Source organism: Canis lupus, chromosome 18, assembly GCF_011100685.1.
Source record: "Canis lupus familiaris isolate Mischka breed German Shepherd chromosome 18, alternate assembly UU_Cfam_GSD_1.0, whole genome shotgun sequence".
In the NCBI taxonomy this organism is placed as follows: Eukaryota; Metazoa; Chordata; class Mammalia; order Carnivora; family Canidae; genus Canis; species Canis lupus.
The window spans coordinates 12906981-12922025 of NC_049239.1; the positions used below are offsets into that span (position 1 = coordinate 12906981).

The following is a 15045-nucleotide window of genomic DNA, read 5'->3' on the forward strand; positions in this document are numbered from 1 at the left end:
CCTTTGAACAGCGTTCCCTCCTATTTATCTCCCTTCCCCCACCCATTAAAAAAACTACCTCTGCTTTAAAATAAAAAATTAAAAAAATAAAACCATGAAAAACAAAAATGAGTTGGAAATCCTTAGAGCTCAGGTTCAGTTCTGCTTCTAATTTGTTCCAGAGCCCGGGGTAAGTTAGCTCACCTCTCCGAGTGTCCAGCTGTCTGCTGATAGAATAACTGGGTTGGAATAGATGATCTCCAAAGTCCTTTTATGTTACGGGAAGTAAAAAAAAAAAAAAGTACCCTAATTCAGGCAGCCCGGGTGGCTCAGTGGTTTAGCGCCGCCTTTGGCCCAGGGCCTGATCCTGGAGACCTGGGATCGAGTCCCACGTTGGGCTCCCTGCGTGGAGCCTGTTTTTCCCTCTGTCTGTGTCTCTGCCTCTCTCTCTCTCTCTCTCTCTCTCTCTCTCTGTGTCTCTCATGAATAAATAAATAAAATCTTAAAAAAAAAAAGTACCCGAATTCATCACTCACGTTGAGAAGCAGCATCACATAGTAAAAGAATTCCTTTCTGCAAGTCGGGATGCTGAATTCACATCTTGGTTCATTACTGACGGGCTGTGTAAGCCTTGCCAAGTCATTTAACCTCCACGGATTCCTCGTAAGGAGGAGAGTTGGGAGTTGATAAATGACATCCCTCGTGCCTCTCCTACTTTGAAACCACCTGACAGACAGACATAAGAGTCCTGCAGCTGGAGAGCTTGCTTATCAGCTTTGTTATTGGTAAAGGAATGTGGAGCGTGTCACCATGGGCTTGCTAACTCCTCACCGTGCCCCCCGGGTGGGCACACAGACAGTCACACGCTGCCTTCCTGCACCCCCCCTGCTGCACCCCAACTCTTGAATGCTCAGGGCAGGCAGGCAGCTGATGGGACAGTCGGATGCACAGGAGGAGGTGTATCTCTTCTGCTGCTGACCCCGCATGTGTGACCCACAGACTAGCAGCATCAGCGTCCCACGGGACCCTCTAGGTCAGACATGAAGGGATGAGCTCGGCAAGCTGTCGTAACAAGCCCCCCAAGGGATCCTGACTGGAGCTCACATTGGAGAACCGCTGCCCTCATGGGAAGTCCTCCAAGTGGAAGCATGAGGCGCGGGGAGTGAAATGGTCCCGAGCGGAGAGCACGGTTTGTAAGACTCTTTCTTGTAACAGGTTCCTCGCAGTTGGGGTTCACGGCCCGCTCTCCTCTGCCACCCATGCAGGTGCCTGGCCGGTTACTACGGTGATCCCATCATCGGGTCAGGGGACCACTGCCGCCCTTGTCCTTGCCCGGACGGTCCCGACAGCGGACGCCAGTTCGCCGGTAGCTGCTATCAAGACCCCGTGACGCTGCAGCTGGCGTGTGTCTGTGACCCCGGATACGTCGGTAGGCAAGGGCCCGGCCTGCGGTGGGAGAGACGACGTCCTGAGCCTAGTGGCTAACAGAGGGAAGGGAGGGAACACGGGGACGGTTCGGTGTCACGTTTAGCATCGTAATGAACACCGAGCGGGGGGACACCCGGAGCGCTCCCCTCCTGTGGGGCCCACGGAGCGCAGCGGGTGCCCGAGTCTCGGGGAGGCTCTGCTGCTCCCTGGCACGAGCGCGGCCGCACCCGAGTGTCCTCGCATGTCCCCTTCCTGCCTCCGGGCCCAGGAGTCCCAAAGTGGGGGAAGGCTGGAACATCACCCCAGATCGTTGACTCGTCGTCTGGTTTGTCGTATGCCTCTCAACCCCCCCAGGGGCTCCCCTTAATGTGCGGTCGTCCGGGGCTGGGCGAGGCGCATGGTCCCCCCACCCACCCACCCCCACTCCCGGCCAGGGGCGTGGGGGGGGACGCGGCGCTTCCCTCCTACCAGTAAGCTGGACGGGCTCTGCTTGGTCCCCAGGCTCCAGGTGTGACAGCTGCGCCCCCGGCTTCTTCGGCAACCCCTCGGACGTCGGGGGCTCCTGTCGGCCTTGCCAGTGTCACCACAACATCGACACGACGGACCCAGAAGCCTGCGACAGGGAGACGGGGAGGTGCCTCAAGTGCCTGTACCACACGGAAGGGGAGCGGTGCCAGCTGTGCCGCGTGGGGTACTACGGGGACGCCCTCCGGCAGGACTGCCGCAGTAAGCCGCCCCGCTTCGGCCCCTGGGGGCGTCCGCCTCCCTCGCCACCGGGGGTCTTCCTCGGCTCTTTGGGGCTTGTTGGTTTCTGTGGGGTTTTCTAAAGATTTTATTTATTCACAAGACACACAGAGAGGCAGAGACACAGGCAGAGGGAGGAGCAGTCTCCATGCAGGGAGCCCGACATGGGACCTGGGACTCGATCCCGGATCCCCAGGGTCACGCCCTGGGCCAAAGGCAGCCGCTCAACTGCTGAGCCACCCGGGCGCCCCTTTGGGTGTTTGTTTCATGTGGGAAACCACTTAGCAAGTTTTCTTTCTTTGACCAAAGAAAGAGGAGATAGACCTTTTCTTTCCTTTTTCTTTGTGCCCTACATCCTCATTTTGGGGCAGACCTAAAGTCTCAAGAAGTGGCTCAGTGCATGAGGGAGGCGACCAAAAGAGAGCCGGTGTAGCTGTGTCACCTTGATAAACGCCACCCCAGAGCGGATGGGTTTTCTGTTCTGCCCGCGAACTTACCCCCACCCTCACCCCCCCCCGCCCGGGGCCAGGACTCAGAGGTCCTACATACCCACCTTGCCTCTGTCCACCTGTCCGTGCCTTGCAGCCTAAGGAGGGAGGAGCATCTCTGAAGACTCTTCCAGAACTCACTCTTGCTCTCTTATCAAGAGATCAGCCAGCGTTTCCTCCCGCTGAGCTGCACGCCCCAGGCCACGTTGTCACAAACCTGCTGGAATGCTGAGGCCCCTGCAGCCTGGAGGGCTTCTTCCTGCTTTGCCTCAGCTCCTGGCTGCTGCTCCCTGCCAAGAGTTTGAAGTCATTTGAGATCTCCAGTCCCATGGCATAGTTGTTGTTGTTGTTGTTGTTGTTATTCCCAGTCCAGTCCTCGATTTGAAAACGATGCGCCGCAGCTTATTAAGTCAGAGTATTTCAGAAATGCTGGGAGGCTGGGGGCCTGGGCGGCTCAGCGGTTGGGCGTCCGCCTTCAGCTCAGGGCGCGATCCCGGGGTCAGGCCCACGTCGTCGTTGGGCTCCCCGCAGGGAGCGTGCTTCTCCCTCTGCCTGTGTCTCTCTCTCTCTGTGTCTCTCATGAATAAATAAATAAAATCTTAAAAAAAAAAAAAAAGAAAAGAAAAGAAATGCTGGTAGGCAAAATGTGTCCCTGTGCCCGTCTGCCTGGGAAATGCCAAAACCGTCTATGTTGTAAGACGTTCTGAAGAATGGCAGTTTTAGTGGGATGGTTATTTTCCCCCCCCTTTTTTGTGTTTAGGGTTTTATTTATTCATTTATTCATTTGTTTGTTCATTCCCTCCCTCCATTTCCTTCTCTCTTGTTTGCATCTCCAGGCCAAAATCTGGGGAGGGAAAGTCTTAGCTGGTAGAACTAGCTGATTTTTGTACTGTCTGCATAGTTCGCTAATTCTGCGAACTTTCTGAACGTAGGTAAATGTGATCGCACTGTTCTTTTCCAGAGTGTGTCTGCAACTCCCTGGGCACCGAGCAGGAGCACTGCGATGGCTCTGACTGCCAGTGTGACAAAGCCACCGGCCAGTGCTCGTGTCTCCCCAACGTGGTTGGGCTGAACTGTGACCGCTGTGCGCCCAACACCTGGCAGCTGGCCAGCGGGACGGGCTGCGACCCGTGCGACTGTGACCCCGCGCATTCCTTCGGGCCGTCTTGCAACGAGGTGAGGCTCCGGGCTGAGGCCACTGCATGGTGAGACGACGCTCCTCTGGGCATCGGGGTGGCGGCTGGCCCGGCCGGTGGCTTTGCCCCAGGTAGAGAAGGGCACCCCTCCCGGTGGTGGCGGACGCACATGGACTGGGAGACGGGCCCTTGCTTGGTGGCTCAGCCAGGGTGAACCCCGCTGCAGCGCGGGCTCCCCCCGAATGGGCCGGCCTGTGCTCCTCCCCTGTCCGCATCTGCTGCTGAATCAGACCTTAACCCCCCAGCCAGAAAGGAAGCAAACGGCCCTCGCCGGCCCTGTAAAAGGTGCTGCTGTTTCCTGACGCACCCTGACGGTGCAGTGGTCCCCACGGCAGGGCTGTCGTGGGTGGCCCAGGTAGGTTAGTAGATGTGAAGCACACACAGTGCAACGTGCTCTGGGCCCTTGCAACCCTGCTGGCCGAAGAGCAGTCAGGACATGCCGCCAGGGGACCCTCGGCATGCAGGAGGGAGGTCAGAGTGGCTGGCTCAAGGCGTGGGGGGCTTCTCAGGCAAGTGGTTGGGTGTCACTTGTCCCGGGGGGCAGCCGAGGAAGCGAACTACCCGACCGACGTGTGTCTTCTGACCGCAGTTTACGGGGCAGTGCCAGTGCATGCCTGGCTTCGGGGGGCGCACCTGCAGCGAGTGCCAGGAGCTGTTCTGGGGAGACCCCAACGTGGAGTGCCGAGGTGAGGCCGTGGGTATTCTCGGTTGGGTACTGATGGGGCCGGAGGGATCAGATGGGTGCCGGAGCCTTTTGCAAACTCAAAACATCAGGACAAATGAATTTATTCCTAGTTTTCGTTACACAAGAAATTCATGCTCATTGTTCTGAAAGCGACCTAACAGACCTTAGCCCTGTGGGGGGGCAGGTGCTACAAGGGGACCTGCTGACTTCCTGCTCCGTGCCCCGGAGGTCCCCTCGTCTCTGCACAGAGGCATGTACACACCATGAATAGACATTGAATGGCTTTTTTAAAAAAATGCTCTTAACCAAGATGGGTTCACATTAACTACATATTTCTGCAAACTGATATTTTCTGCTCCCCGTGAGCAGTATTTGGTAGCCGTGGCTGGCCTCCTTGTCAGCACATGCAGAGCTGAATGATTGTTCTGGTCAGCTCGTTTGACTCCAGCATGTCAAGTAGACTCTGCTGACAGTTAATGCCCTCGGGGCATGTGCATTAGTGTGATGTCCCCACAGAAGGGAACCAGAGGGCACTGTCCTAGCATCACTATGCACCGCAAAGGAATAGGTGACAGGAGCTCTGGATCTGTTAAATGGGAATAAAAGCCAGATTTTCCTTTAGACTTAGGATAAAACGAAAGGATGAGGGAAAACTTGACATTTCCTTCAGAACAAAAACTTGTTAAAATCATGTGAATCATAAGGATTGCTTAATTTTCATGCTGTTGCAATTTTGGTTTGGACCTGCCAGATATTTTTGCGGCTCTTAAAGCAAAAGCCTTTGTGGGAAGGATTTTAACAGACTGCTTCTATTCTCTTGTCCTGTTCTTTCTTTCCTATTTGAGTTTTCCTTCCCTACGTTTTAGGCTTATAAGTATGGATATATATCTGTGTAGATTTTTCAATGAATACATCAACTGTTTGATGTATTTTCCTTGCAACACGTCTGAAATTCTAGATCCTTATTGGACTCTAAATAAAAAATGGCCTTTTTCTTGATGGCATGAAATCATAGGTATCTTCAAGTTAGCAGGTCATTGAGTATCTCCTACCAAAGATCAAAAACAGATATACTATATGTTCCTTCAGGGTCTGTTCTTTACCAGTGGGGGGGGGGAAATTCAGTGGACAAACCTGCATAAATGGTATACAGTCTGGTTTTTTTTTTTTTTTAATTGAGGCTTAACCAGAAGGGTTCGTACCAACATTTTAAGTTAAGGTTTGTTGCACAGAAATGATGATTACAGTGTGGATGAGCAGGTGCTTCTCCACTCATCCATCATTAGTGCAGATGTTGGTTCTTTTTATTTTTTTTTTTAAGATTTTATTTATTCATGAGACACACACACACACACAGAGGTAGAGACATAGGCAGAGAGAAGCAGGCTCCACGTAGGGAGCCTGATGTGGGACCCGATCCTGGGACTCCAGGATCACGCCCTGGGCCAGAGGCAGACGCTCAACCCAGGCGTCCCTTCTTTTTTTTTTTTTTTTTCTGATTTTCTCACTTCCATGAGAAGCTCTGTGATACTCAGTGGGCCACTTGCTCTAGACTGTCTTTCGCCAATAAAATCCTGTTGAAAATAGGGTTTCTCCAGGGCTCTCAATCACTATTCTCGCAGATTCTTCAATCTCGTAGTGCCCCAAGGGGCTTGATTTTCTCCAGATAATGGTTCTGTCATTGCTTGTACCCTGATTCTGCCAGCATGTGTCATAAGCAAAACAGCCTTGGCCACCAAAGCTTGCTGACCTTTTACTTTTACAGGCATGAAAAGCCTGTTACCCAGAATTAGAGTCAATCAGAGAATTGTTCATTTAGTGTGTAGAACTTTACCCCTCACTCTTATCTTCAGACTTGTAGCTCAGAATCTGTAAAAGGAATTGAGGCTTATAGGAATAATATCAACTTGTTTGGGTCAAAAGTTAGATCGTGCTTTAGAAACTTTGCAAAGATCGCTTCTCGGCCTTTTGGCTAAGATCAAGTGTAGAAACTTTGCAAAGAGTGAAATCCTTGGTGTCCATGTTCACCAACTGCTTTGTTTTATCCAGACAAAAGTCCACCCTGTTACATAAGAAACTCTTGGGACCCAAGTGTTTTTGGCAACCTGCAAGGAGTAGAGAAAGCTCCTAACCTGCAAAGCTTCCAGAGAGAGAGACGGGACTTAACAATGGGGAGGTCGCGGCTGCCACCGGACCCTGTGCGTTACAGGATGGCAGTGGGATGGTGTTGTATGATCAGATGAGGCAGGAGTGAAAACGCAGCAGCACGTGGAGGTCAGAGCTCTGGATGGGCTGGAGTGTCGTCACAAGGTCTAGAAGGGACAGGAGCCAACAATAAGGACGAGAACAGGTGTCATCTGAAATTAGATGCAACCATGGGGAAAGCAGGTGACTCCTTTTCTCAAAATAGGTAATTAGTTGCCAAACCGTCTTCAATTTCAAATCTTTCAAGGCCACAAATACAGACTTTCTGGTGCCACTTCGTAAACAGCATGCTTCTAGGAAGACAGGTCATAGCAAAGGTTTCTCCTTATGGAAAAAAAAAATGCAGTTGTGTGAAAGACAAATGAGTTGAGCCTCCAGCTTATAACTTGATGAATGTTCCTATTGTCCACACGGGTTGGGGCTCTCGGCCAGTCGCCCAAGTTTGAACAAGCCCACCACTGTGCTGGGGATGGAGAGAATCTCATCCACCCACCAGCGAACGTGCTGGAGAAACCCTCAGCTCGGAGCCCTGCATTGTGCCCCCCGGGAGTCAAAGGGTCACACGAGGAATCTTTCTGTTGATTCATAGATAGCAAAGGGAGGGCCTCTGGCTGTTGGAAAAGCCTAGTGTCTCTTAAACCAGCACAAATTGGAAATGTGAGGCATAATAGATGAGAGGCTCTGGGTAGTGGCCATTTCCCCGTCATGCTTGTTTCTCATTTCAAATTTGTTTTTAATAGAAAAATTATATGCATTCCTTTGCTCACACATGAATTTTTAGAATGCTTGTATTTTCTCAGGCTGAGATTCATTTACAACTACCCACCTTATTCTTTATTTGCAGCGTGACTTGGGAAATCAGGTTTAATTTGATTCTTTAGAAGGCCACGGATACTCTTGTTAGGAGAGGGAAGGCTTATATGATCCTAGTCATGGCGTGTGTGTCCCCTGCAGGGCGGGCCAGGCCAGGGACCCCCAAACTACAGCCCATGTGGCAAATGCAGCTCACGGCCTGTGCCCGTTTATGTCTTGTCTGGGGCTGTCTTCGAGCTACAGCGCCAGAGTTGAGTAGTTGTGACTGAGACCTGTGGCCTGCAAAGCCCAAGCTGTTTCCTATCCAGGCTTTTATAGAAAAAGTTTGGGGCTCCTGGGTGGCTCAGTTGGTTAAGCGTTTGCCTTTGGCTCAGGCCGTGATCCCGGGGTCCTGGGTTCAAGCCCGGTGTCAGGCTCCTTGCTCTGCAGGGAGTCTGCTTTTCCCTCTCCCTGTGCCTGTCCCTGCTGCCTGTGCATGCACACTCTCTCTTTCTCTCTCTCTCAAAAAATAAATAAAATCTTTAAAAAAAAAAAAAAAAAAGAATTAGAAAATAATCTGCCGACCTCTTGATGAGCCAGCCAGCTCGTTTCTGCATGTGAAATCATTACTTCCCACCTTTCATTCCCAAACCAGTTAGATTAGTAAGGCCTGCCCCCAACCCCCCCCCCAAAAAAAATGGTGGGGCTGAGGGGGTAGAGAATTTAAAGCAAAATCACATTTAAGAGACTAAACTATTTAAATTTCCCTTGCAGTGAAATTGAAATGCCTAGGTAGAGAATCAGTGAACCTTTGGGCAGTGTAGCAAATCTCCGAGTAACATGGGACTCCGAGATTTTCGGACCTAGCACTTTCCCTGTCCCAAGGCAGGTCAAGTCTCAGAAGGAAGGCAGGCTACCAGCACCGTGCGGGGTGTGCGCTCCACCTCGTGGGCCTGGACCCAGCAGAGAAGCACGGCCACCTGGGCGCGTGGGCCCTGCAGGCCCTGTGAGGATAGGGCACACGGAGGCACCTGATGGCCAGAGGCAGGAAGAGAGCGATGCAGACCTTTCCCTCTGCCAGGGGAGGCCGGACCCACAGGCCCCGGAGTCGGTCAGCAAGGTTCCATGGAAAATCTTAGCTGTAGGGGCCGCGCGCAGAGGACCGCTGTGTGCTGAGCGCTTGTAGGGATAGTCTGTGCATATTCTTGCTTTTATCCTTCCCACCAGTCATCTCTGAGGATGAAGAGAATCTCTGCTGCGCAGCTGAGAAATCGGAGGCTCAGAGAAGTTAAGTGACTTGCCCAAAGACAGAACGCAGGTGAGGGCAGAGCTGGCTCTGAAGCCAGGCCTGGGTGGCCCAGGGTCTCTGTTCCTGCCACGGGCCTGGCAGGTCCTTGCTGACAGGTTTTAGAGAGGAAGCGCTGTCCTGGCTAAAGGACGCAAGGACAGGGTGCAGCAGCAAGGCTGTGGGGGGCAGAGGGTGCCGTCAGGAAACCATGCCCTGGGGATCCATGGCGAGATTTGGTTTCACTGACTGTGAAAGCCTTGAATACCAGGCCATGGAGGATGAGCTTCGTGCAGGTGTTGGAGGGGCTGGAAGAGGAGAGGGAAGGATGGGAAGGAAGCAGGAAGTTCAACCTACTGATAAAGAGGCACATAGGCCAAGTTTCCTGTTCGAGCATCGACCACTAGGGCTTCCTTCTAGGCCTCACGATCTATAAAACGGGCGCATTATTCTTCACGTATCTAGCTCTTAGAGATCACGTTTTTAAATGCTGAGAAAACTTAGTGAAAACAAAGGAAACCTATTGACCACATAACTGAGAACGTATTTACAGCTGGTGGAATTCTTAATGGCTCATTAAAATGATTACGGTCTTGTATTGAAAATGCTAGTCTTCGTCTTCATGACTTGTTCGTCTTAAAGATCAGGCCACAGTTTTACTAAATACTTTCTTTTTCTTTCTAAGAGAACGGCTTCGATCCTCTGGTAAAGAATCCCATTTCTTAAAGCAGTGCTGAGCTGTAGGTCCACTTAGACCAGGCACCCCTAATTAGTGTGTTTTAGATCCCATTGAATGTGAGATGGGGTTAGAGGGTCCCCTTCATAATTCCGGCATCCGTGAAGCTTTCAGTTGTCAGGCGAGAACCAACCTTTACTGCAGGAAGTACCGTTGGGTGAGAGGGTCTTTTTAGGATTGTGGTCATCCTTGTGGGCCTCCCGGTGCTCATCTCCCGGGCATCCCCAGGAGGGAGGCAGTTCTGGAAGCGCAGCAGAGATGGGAGCACGTGTCTACACAGGAGCTTAGCAGTGTCCTCACTTCAGTTTGAAAACCTGATACTGCATAGCCCTTTGGTGCCTTCCAGAGAAAGTTCAGGGTGGAAGTTCTCAGGGATGAAACTGCAGTCCGGCCATCTGTGAAATAAGACACTGCAGTCAGGGACAGGATGTTGGTCTGTTCAGCTGACCCGGTCCTGTCTTCTGGAGAGAGCCAAAGTCCTGCCGGCCCTTGGGGTGCTGCCTGGACTGCAGCCCTGTCCCCAGAGGAGGAGGAAAGCCTTCATGGGGGTGCACTTGCCTTTCAGATCCTACAATTTAGAGCCAGTGTTTGTCCTCGCAAAGGTGCCCGTGACAGGATGAGAGCAAGAAGGGCCTTTACCGGTAAAGTCAATGAAAAATTAGTAGACAAATTAAAAAATAAATTATATGCACCCATCCCTCGCCCTAAGTATGAACCCTCTAGGGGTTCTCTAGGACTGAATTAACATGTGTGCCTTTGCATTGTCTAGGGGAAAGAATTTTCTCGGCAAACTCAAAGCATATGCACCATCTGCCTCAGTTGTCCCAAGCCTAGGAGAGATGATAAAGTAGGCGCAGGTCTACTGGGACACCTAAAAGCCCCACCTGGGGCTGCTCACTGGGAGCAGGGGGGCAGGAGCAGACTGAGCAATCTAATTTTTATTTTTTTTTAAATTGTCATTTATTCATGAGACACACACACAGGCAGAGACACAGGCAGAGGGAGAAGCAGGCTCCCTGCAGGGGTCCCGATGCGGGACTCAATCCAGGACCCCAGAATCAGGGCCTGAGCCAAAGGCAGAGGCTCAACCACGGAGCCACCCAGGCACCCCCTCCAATTTTCTTACACATGGCGTCATGCATTCCTCTTGTTACATAGGCCATTAGGTTTGTGCATGAGCCTGCGTTGGTCAGCTTCCAGAGTCATGACTCTGCTCCACCTCCAACCTTTGAAGGGTGCACACACACATTCCCTCACCTCCTCCCTCCCTGCCGCCTCCTCTCTCTCACCCCCACAAGCACACAGTAACATACAAAAGGAAGGCCAGAACAGGTGAAGAACTGACAGGTCAGTTAACTAGATCAGAATGGGGTCTAGGGACCCTCCACATCAGCAGCACCTGGCAATGTTAGAAATACGGATTCTCAGGTCCCACCCCAGACCTTCGGATTCGAATTTGCGGGAAGGGGGGCGGGGAAGCAGCCTGTGTTTGATGAACCCTTCCGCTGATTCTGATGTATGCCCGAGTTTGACAGGCTAGGACCTAGGACCCGGATGACTCCTGTAACTTCTAGCTTTCTAAACGATGACCAAATTTTACCAAATGATATGGAAATCCATTTCTAAAATTTAAAGAACGTGAGCTCTTCACACATGTTCTTCTGATCCTCAGAAACTGATGAAGACCATGGTTTCCAGCACCTTCCCCATTATTTCTCTGGGGATGTCTCCCACTAGAAAAAGATTCCATGGTCAAATGAGTTTGAGATACAGTTGGGTAAAAACGATGTGAAACAAGATTTCCCCTGCAGAACTCCTCTGAGTCTTCAATATGCTGATGTTTGTTTGGAATCTTCGAGAGGAGAATGTATTTCCTGAACTTACTGCTCATGGAGCCCTTCTCTCCAGGAACATCTAGAGACAATGGTGTAGGGAACACACTTAAAGTTATTCACAGCTCACTCCAGCTGCTCCCTGACTCGAGAATGCCCCCCAAAATGTAGGGAAAATGAAACATGCCTGAAATTCCTGGAAAGAAGCAATATACTTAAGGAGGGGGGAAAAAAAGTTTAGTTTTGAAAACCCAAGGCACTAAGGGAATGCTCTGTTTTAAACCCAGAGGTTGAAGACCAGAATGTTCCATAGTTTAAATCTTTGGGAAAAAATCGTGATGTTATTGGCAAATATACAAAGAAAAACATAAGGCAATGACAGCTTTTTTTTCCCCAGTGGAAATGTGGTCAAGCAAGACTGGACAGGAAACTACCAGACACTTCCATGGGACACAGAAAGTGATGATAATAAAAAGTTCGAATGCTCACTATGAGCTAGACGTTCCTCTAAGCACTTTGGAATTCAGCTATTTCATATCCTGGAAGTGATCCTATGTGGTAGCTGTGATTATTACCTCATTTTACAGATATGGAGGCCGTGACTCAGTTTCCTCAGTTGCATAGGTGGGGTGTGGGGAAGGCAGTATTCACAGCCAGGCAGCCTGAGTGATCGAGCCCCACTGCTGACTTCTCAAACTTGCTGCTCAAGACCATCGAGTGGCCTTGGCCAACACAGGCAATGAGAGAGAAACTAGTAATAAAAGGCGGGAAGTGGCACGGGTTCCATGAGTGGGCATCAGACACATCTCTCTGGGCTTGGAGGTTAGTGAGCAAATCTCAGGGCCATCAGTGAGACTGGTTCTGGCAGATATTTCATTAGAGACGAAGAGCAGCTGTCGACCCAAGAAGGTCTAACACGATCTGAACGTATGAGTGTGTTGGGTTTTGCCACAGTCAAAATTGCATTTTTAGGAGGATTATTTTGTTTTATAGGGGTGTGTAAATGTGCCTTGCATGCCTGTACAGAAAATGGAGTTAGAACCTCAGGTGGCAAAGATAGTCAAGCGCCAGTTGCATGTTAACCCTGTGCTTGTTGCGGAGGATGGAAAAAATGGTTGCAGATGTACTCCTGCCCTCGGAGTCCTCAGGCTATTTAGGGAAATATATTTGTTTTTTTTGGGGGGGTAGGTTTTTTGTATATTTTTGTATCCCCCCCCCCACCTTTTCCTAGAAAGGATTTAAGCCCAGAGATGTTTGTATAGGCCTTTTGTTTTTCAGACACTATATAAATACTGTGAAATAATCAAGTGTTGGTATAAAAACAAGTTAATCCTGGGGCACCTGGGTGGCTCAGTCGAGTGTCTGACTCTTGAATTTGGCTCAGGTCAGGATCTCAGGGTCGTGACATCAAGCCCCATGATGGGCTCTGCACTCAATCTGCTTGAGATATTCTCTCTCTCTCTCTCTCTCTCTCCCTCCTCCCCTCCCCCCTAAAATAAATAAATAAATATTTAAAAAAATACATTAATCCCCTGAGGTTTGGGGCTCTAAGCCAGGATTCAATGGCACAGCCATTGTGGTAAGTAATGTCAGCCAAGGTCCATTGGCCAAGAACACTGAGTTTGCCCAGAACTGGTTGGTTCTAAGATGCCTGTTGGACCAGTGAGAAGTTGGGGCTGACTGGCTCCCAGGTCCCTTCTCTCACTTCTGACATTTCATGAGCCTGTGTTCTTACGGACCCTGCGGGGGCTGGTTATCACAGTGGTAGGTACCCTCCAGTGATACTTTGTTGAAAGCCTTTAAACTAGGTCCTTAGAGGGCCTGTGACTTGTTTCTCATTGAGTTTCCTTCTTACCAAGTTCACCGCATTTCATCAAGTATGCAGCGTTCTGTCGGGTCACCAGGTCGGGTGAAGTATGGTAGGAGCTGTTCGTTGGTGTCATCAGGATATCACTGGAATTATCTGTGGGGAAGTCAGAGTGAAGGGAGGTAGAGGCAGGCCAGACCTTAGAAGAACACAGACTGGAGTTGCAACAGGCTGGAGTAGAACCCTGGCCTGGCCGGTTCCTTGCTGTAAGACTTGGGGCACGTCACCCATCCCATGGGGTTCAGTGACACGATGCGTGTAAACCATTTACACGGTGCCAGGCACAATAAGTGTCACCTGAAAAGAAAGATTATTACTCTTAATAAGGGGCTAGTGGGTGTGGAGGTGATGCATGTGCTGGGGGAGGCTGCCCTAGCCTCTACGAGAGCCTTCGGTACGTTGCCGGCCTGGCTGGCACCTTCCCACTGGAGCGACACCGAGGATTCTGAGTGCCTAGTTGCTGAGGTTTGTGGTCTAGTGGATCATCAGCAGTGCTGTTTCCCTTCCAGCCTGTGACTGTGACCCGAGGGGCATTGAGACGCCGCAGTGTGACCAGTCCACTGGCCAGTGCGTCTGCGTCGAGGGTGTCGAGGGTCCTCGCTGTGACAAGTGCACTCGCGGGTACTCGGGGGTCTTCCCCGACTGCGCTCCCTGCCACCAGTGCTTTGCCCTCTGGGACGTGATCGTCGCCGAGCTGACCAATCGGACCCGCAAATTCCTGGAGAAAGCCAAGGCCTTGAAGATCAGCGGTGTGATCGGGCCTTACCAGGAGACTGTGGACTCGGTGGAGAAAAAGGTCAACGAGATCAGAGACATCCTGGCCCAGAGCCCAGCCGCGGAGCCGCTGAAAAACATTGGGGATCTCTTTGAGGAAGCGGAGTAAGTAGTCTCTGAGCCCAGGGAAAGCCCTCGCCGTGTTGTTTCAAGCTGATGGGAGATGCCCAGGCTTGCTGCGTCCATCAGGAGGCACGGCTAGGCCCATTAGTGGAAACAGATGCTGGGCCATCGGCTTCCCAGCAGCCTCTACCCTGGTGCCTGTGGCTGAGTGAACACTGACAAAACTGTCGAGGCTGCAGAATGGAGTGTGTGCAGTTCCACGGAGCGCTCCTCTTTGCAAATAGTGCTCCGGGGAGAAGATAGGCAGGAACCATTCAGACACCCAAGGATCCCGAGTTGTGGTGGGTTAGGTGCTGGGCTTGAGAATTTGAATGACTCACTTATGCCTGCGTCTCTTTTCTCCCCTCTGGAGGAGGGGGAGGCAGTGCTTATCTTTACTTACAGGGTAGCTGAAGGGTTGATCCATGAAATGATCAATGTAATTGCCAAAAACAGGACGACTGTAAATCATCGTTACTGTATTTTGCTCCTAGGGAGGAAATACATGATCACAGCAAGACCCCTATTTCCAAGTTTTTTTCTGCTGCTCTGCTGCTGGTTCACTAGAGCAGGGCTCCATTCTCTAACTATAAGAAATTCTCTACAGGGAAAAACTCTCCTCGAGGCCCTTCTCTGGGCCATCCTCTCTCTGCATAGTGTCAGTTTCGCAGATGAAAGCAGAGAGAACTGAGCTCTGAGTGATGCTGAAGTTCTCTGGGATCAGTTTTCTACCATTTCTCCTGGTCCCAGACGTTCCAAGTCCTTTTTTTCCACATTTTCTGTGTGATGGGACCTGAATCAGCCTCTCTAGGAAGCCAGATGGACTTTTCATCTCAGTGCTGTAAGCAGCAGCAGGGGAACAGCTGACCTGCACTCAGGCATCTTGTGGGAGATCCTTCCTAGACCTTCGAGATTTCAAGTAACCGGTCCCT

The 15045-nt window shown here is 51.1% G+C and overlaps 1 protein-coding gene across 2 annotated transcripts in view; it reads left to right on the plus strand.

The window, feature by feature from the left end:
- Nucleotides 1–15045, plus strand: part of LAMB1 (laminin subunit beta 1) — a 70694-nt gene that overhangs the window by 40847 nt on the left and 14802 nt on the right. For both annotated transcript variants that reach the window (XM_038562689.1, XM_038562690.1), the window contains 5 exons: nt 1245–1408; nt 1909–2133; nt 3601–3815; nt 4425–4521; nt 13747–14116. In XM_038562689.1, coding sequence (XP_038418617.1) covers nt 1245–1408; nt 1909–2133; nt 3601–3815; nt 4425–4521; nt 13747–14116 — 1071 coding nt within the window. The remainder of the gene's footprint in view (nt 1–1244; nt 1409–1908; nt 2134–3600; nt 3816–4424; nt 4522–13746; nt 14117–15045) is intronic.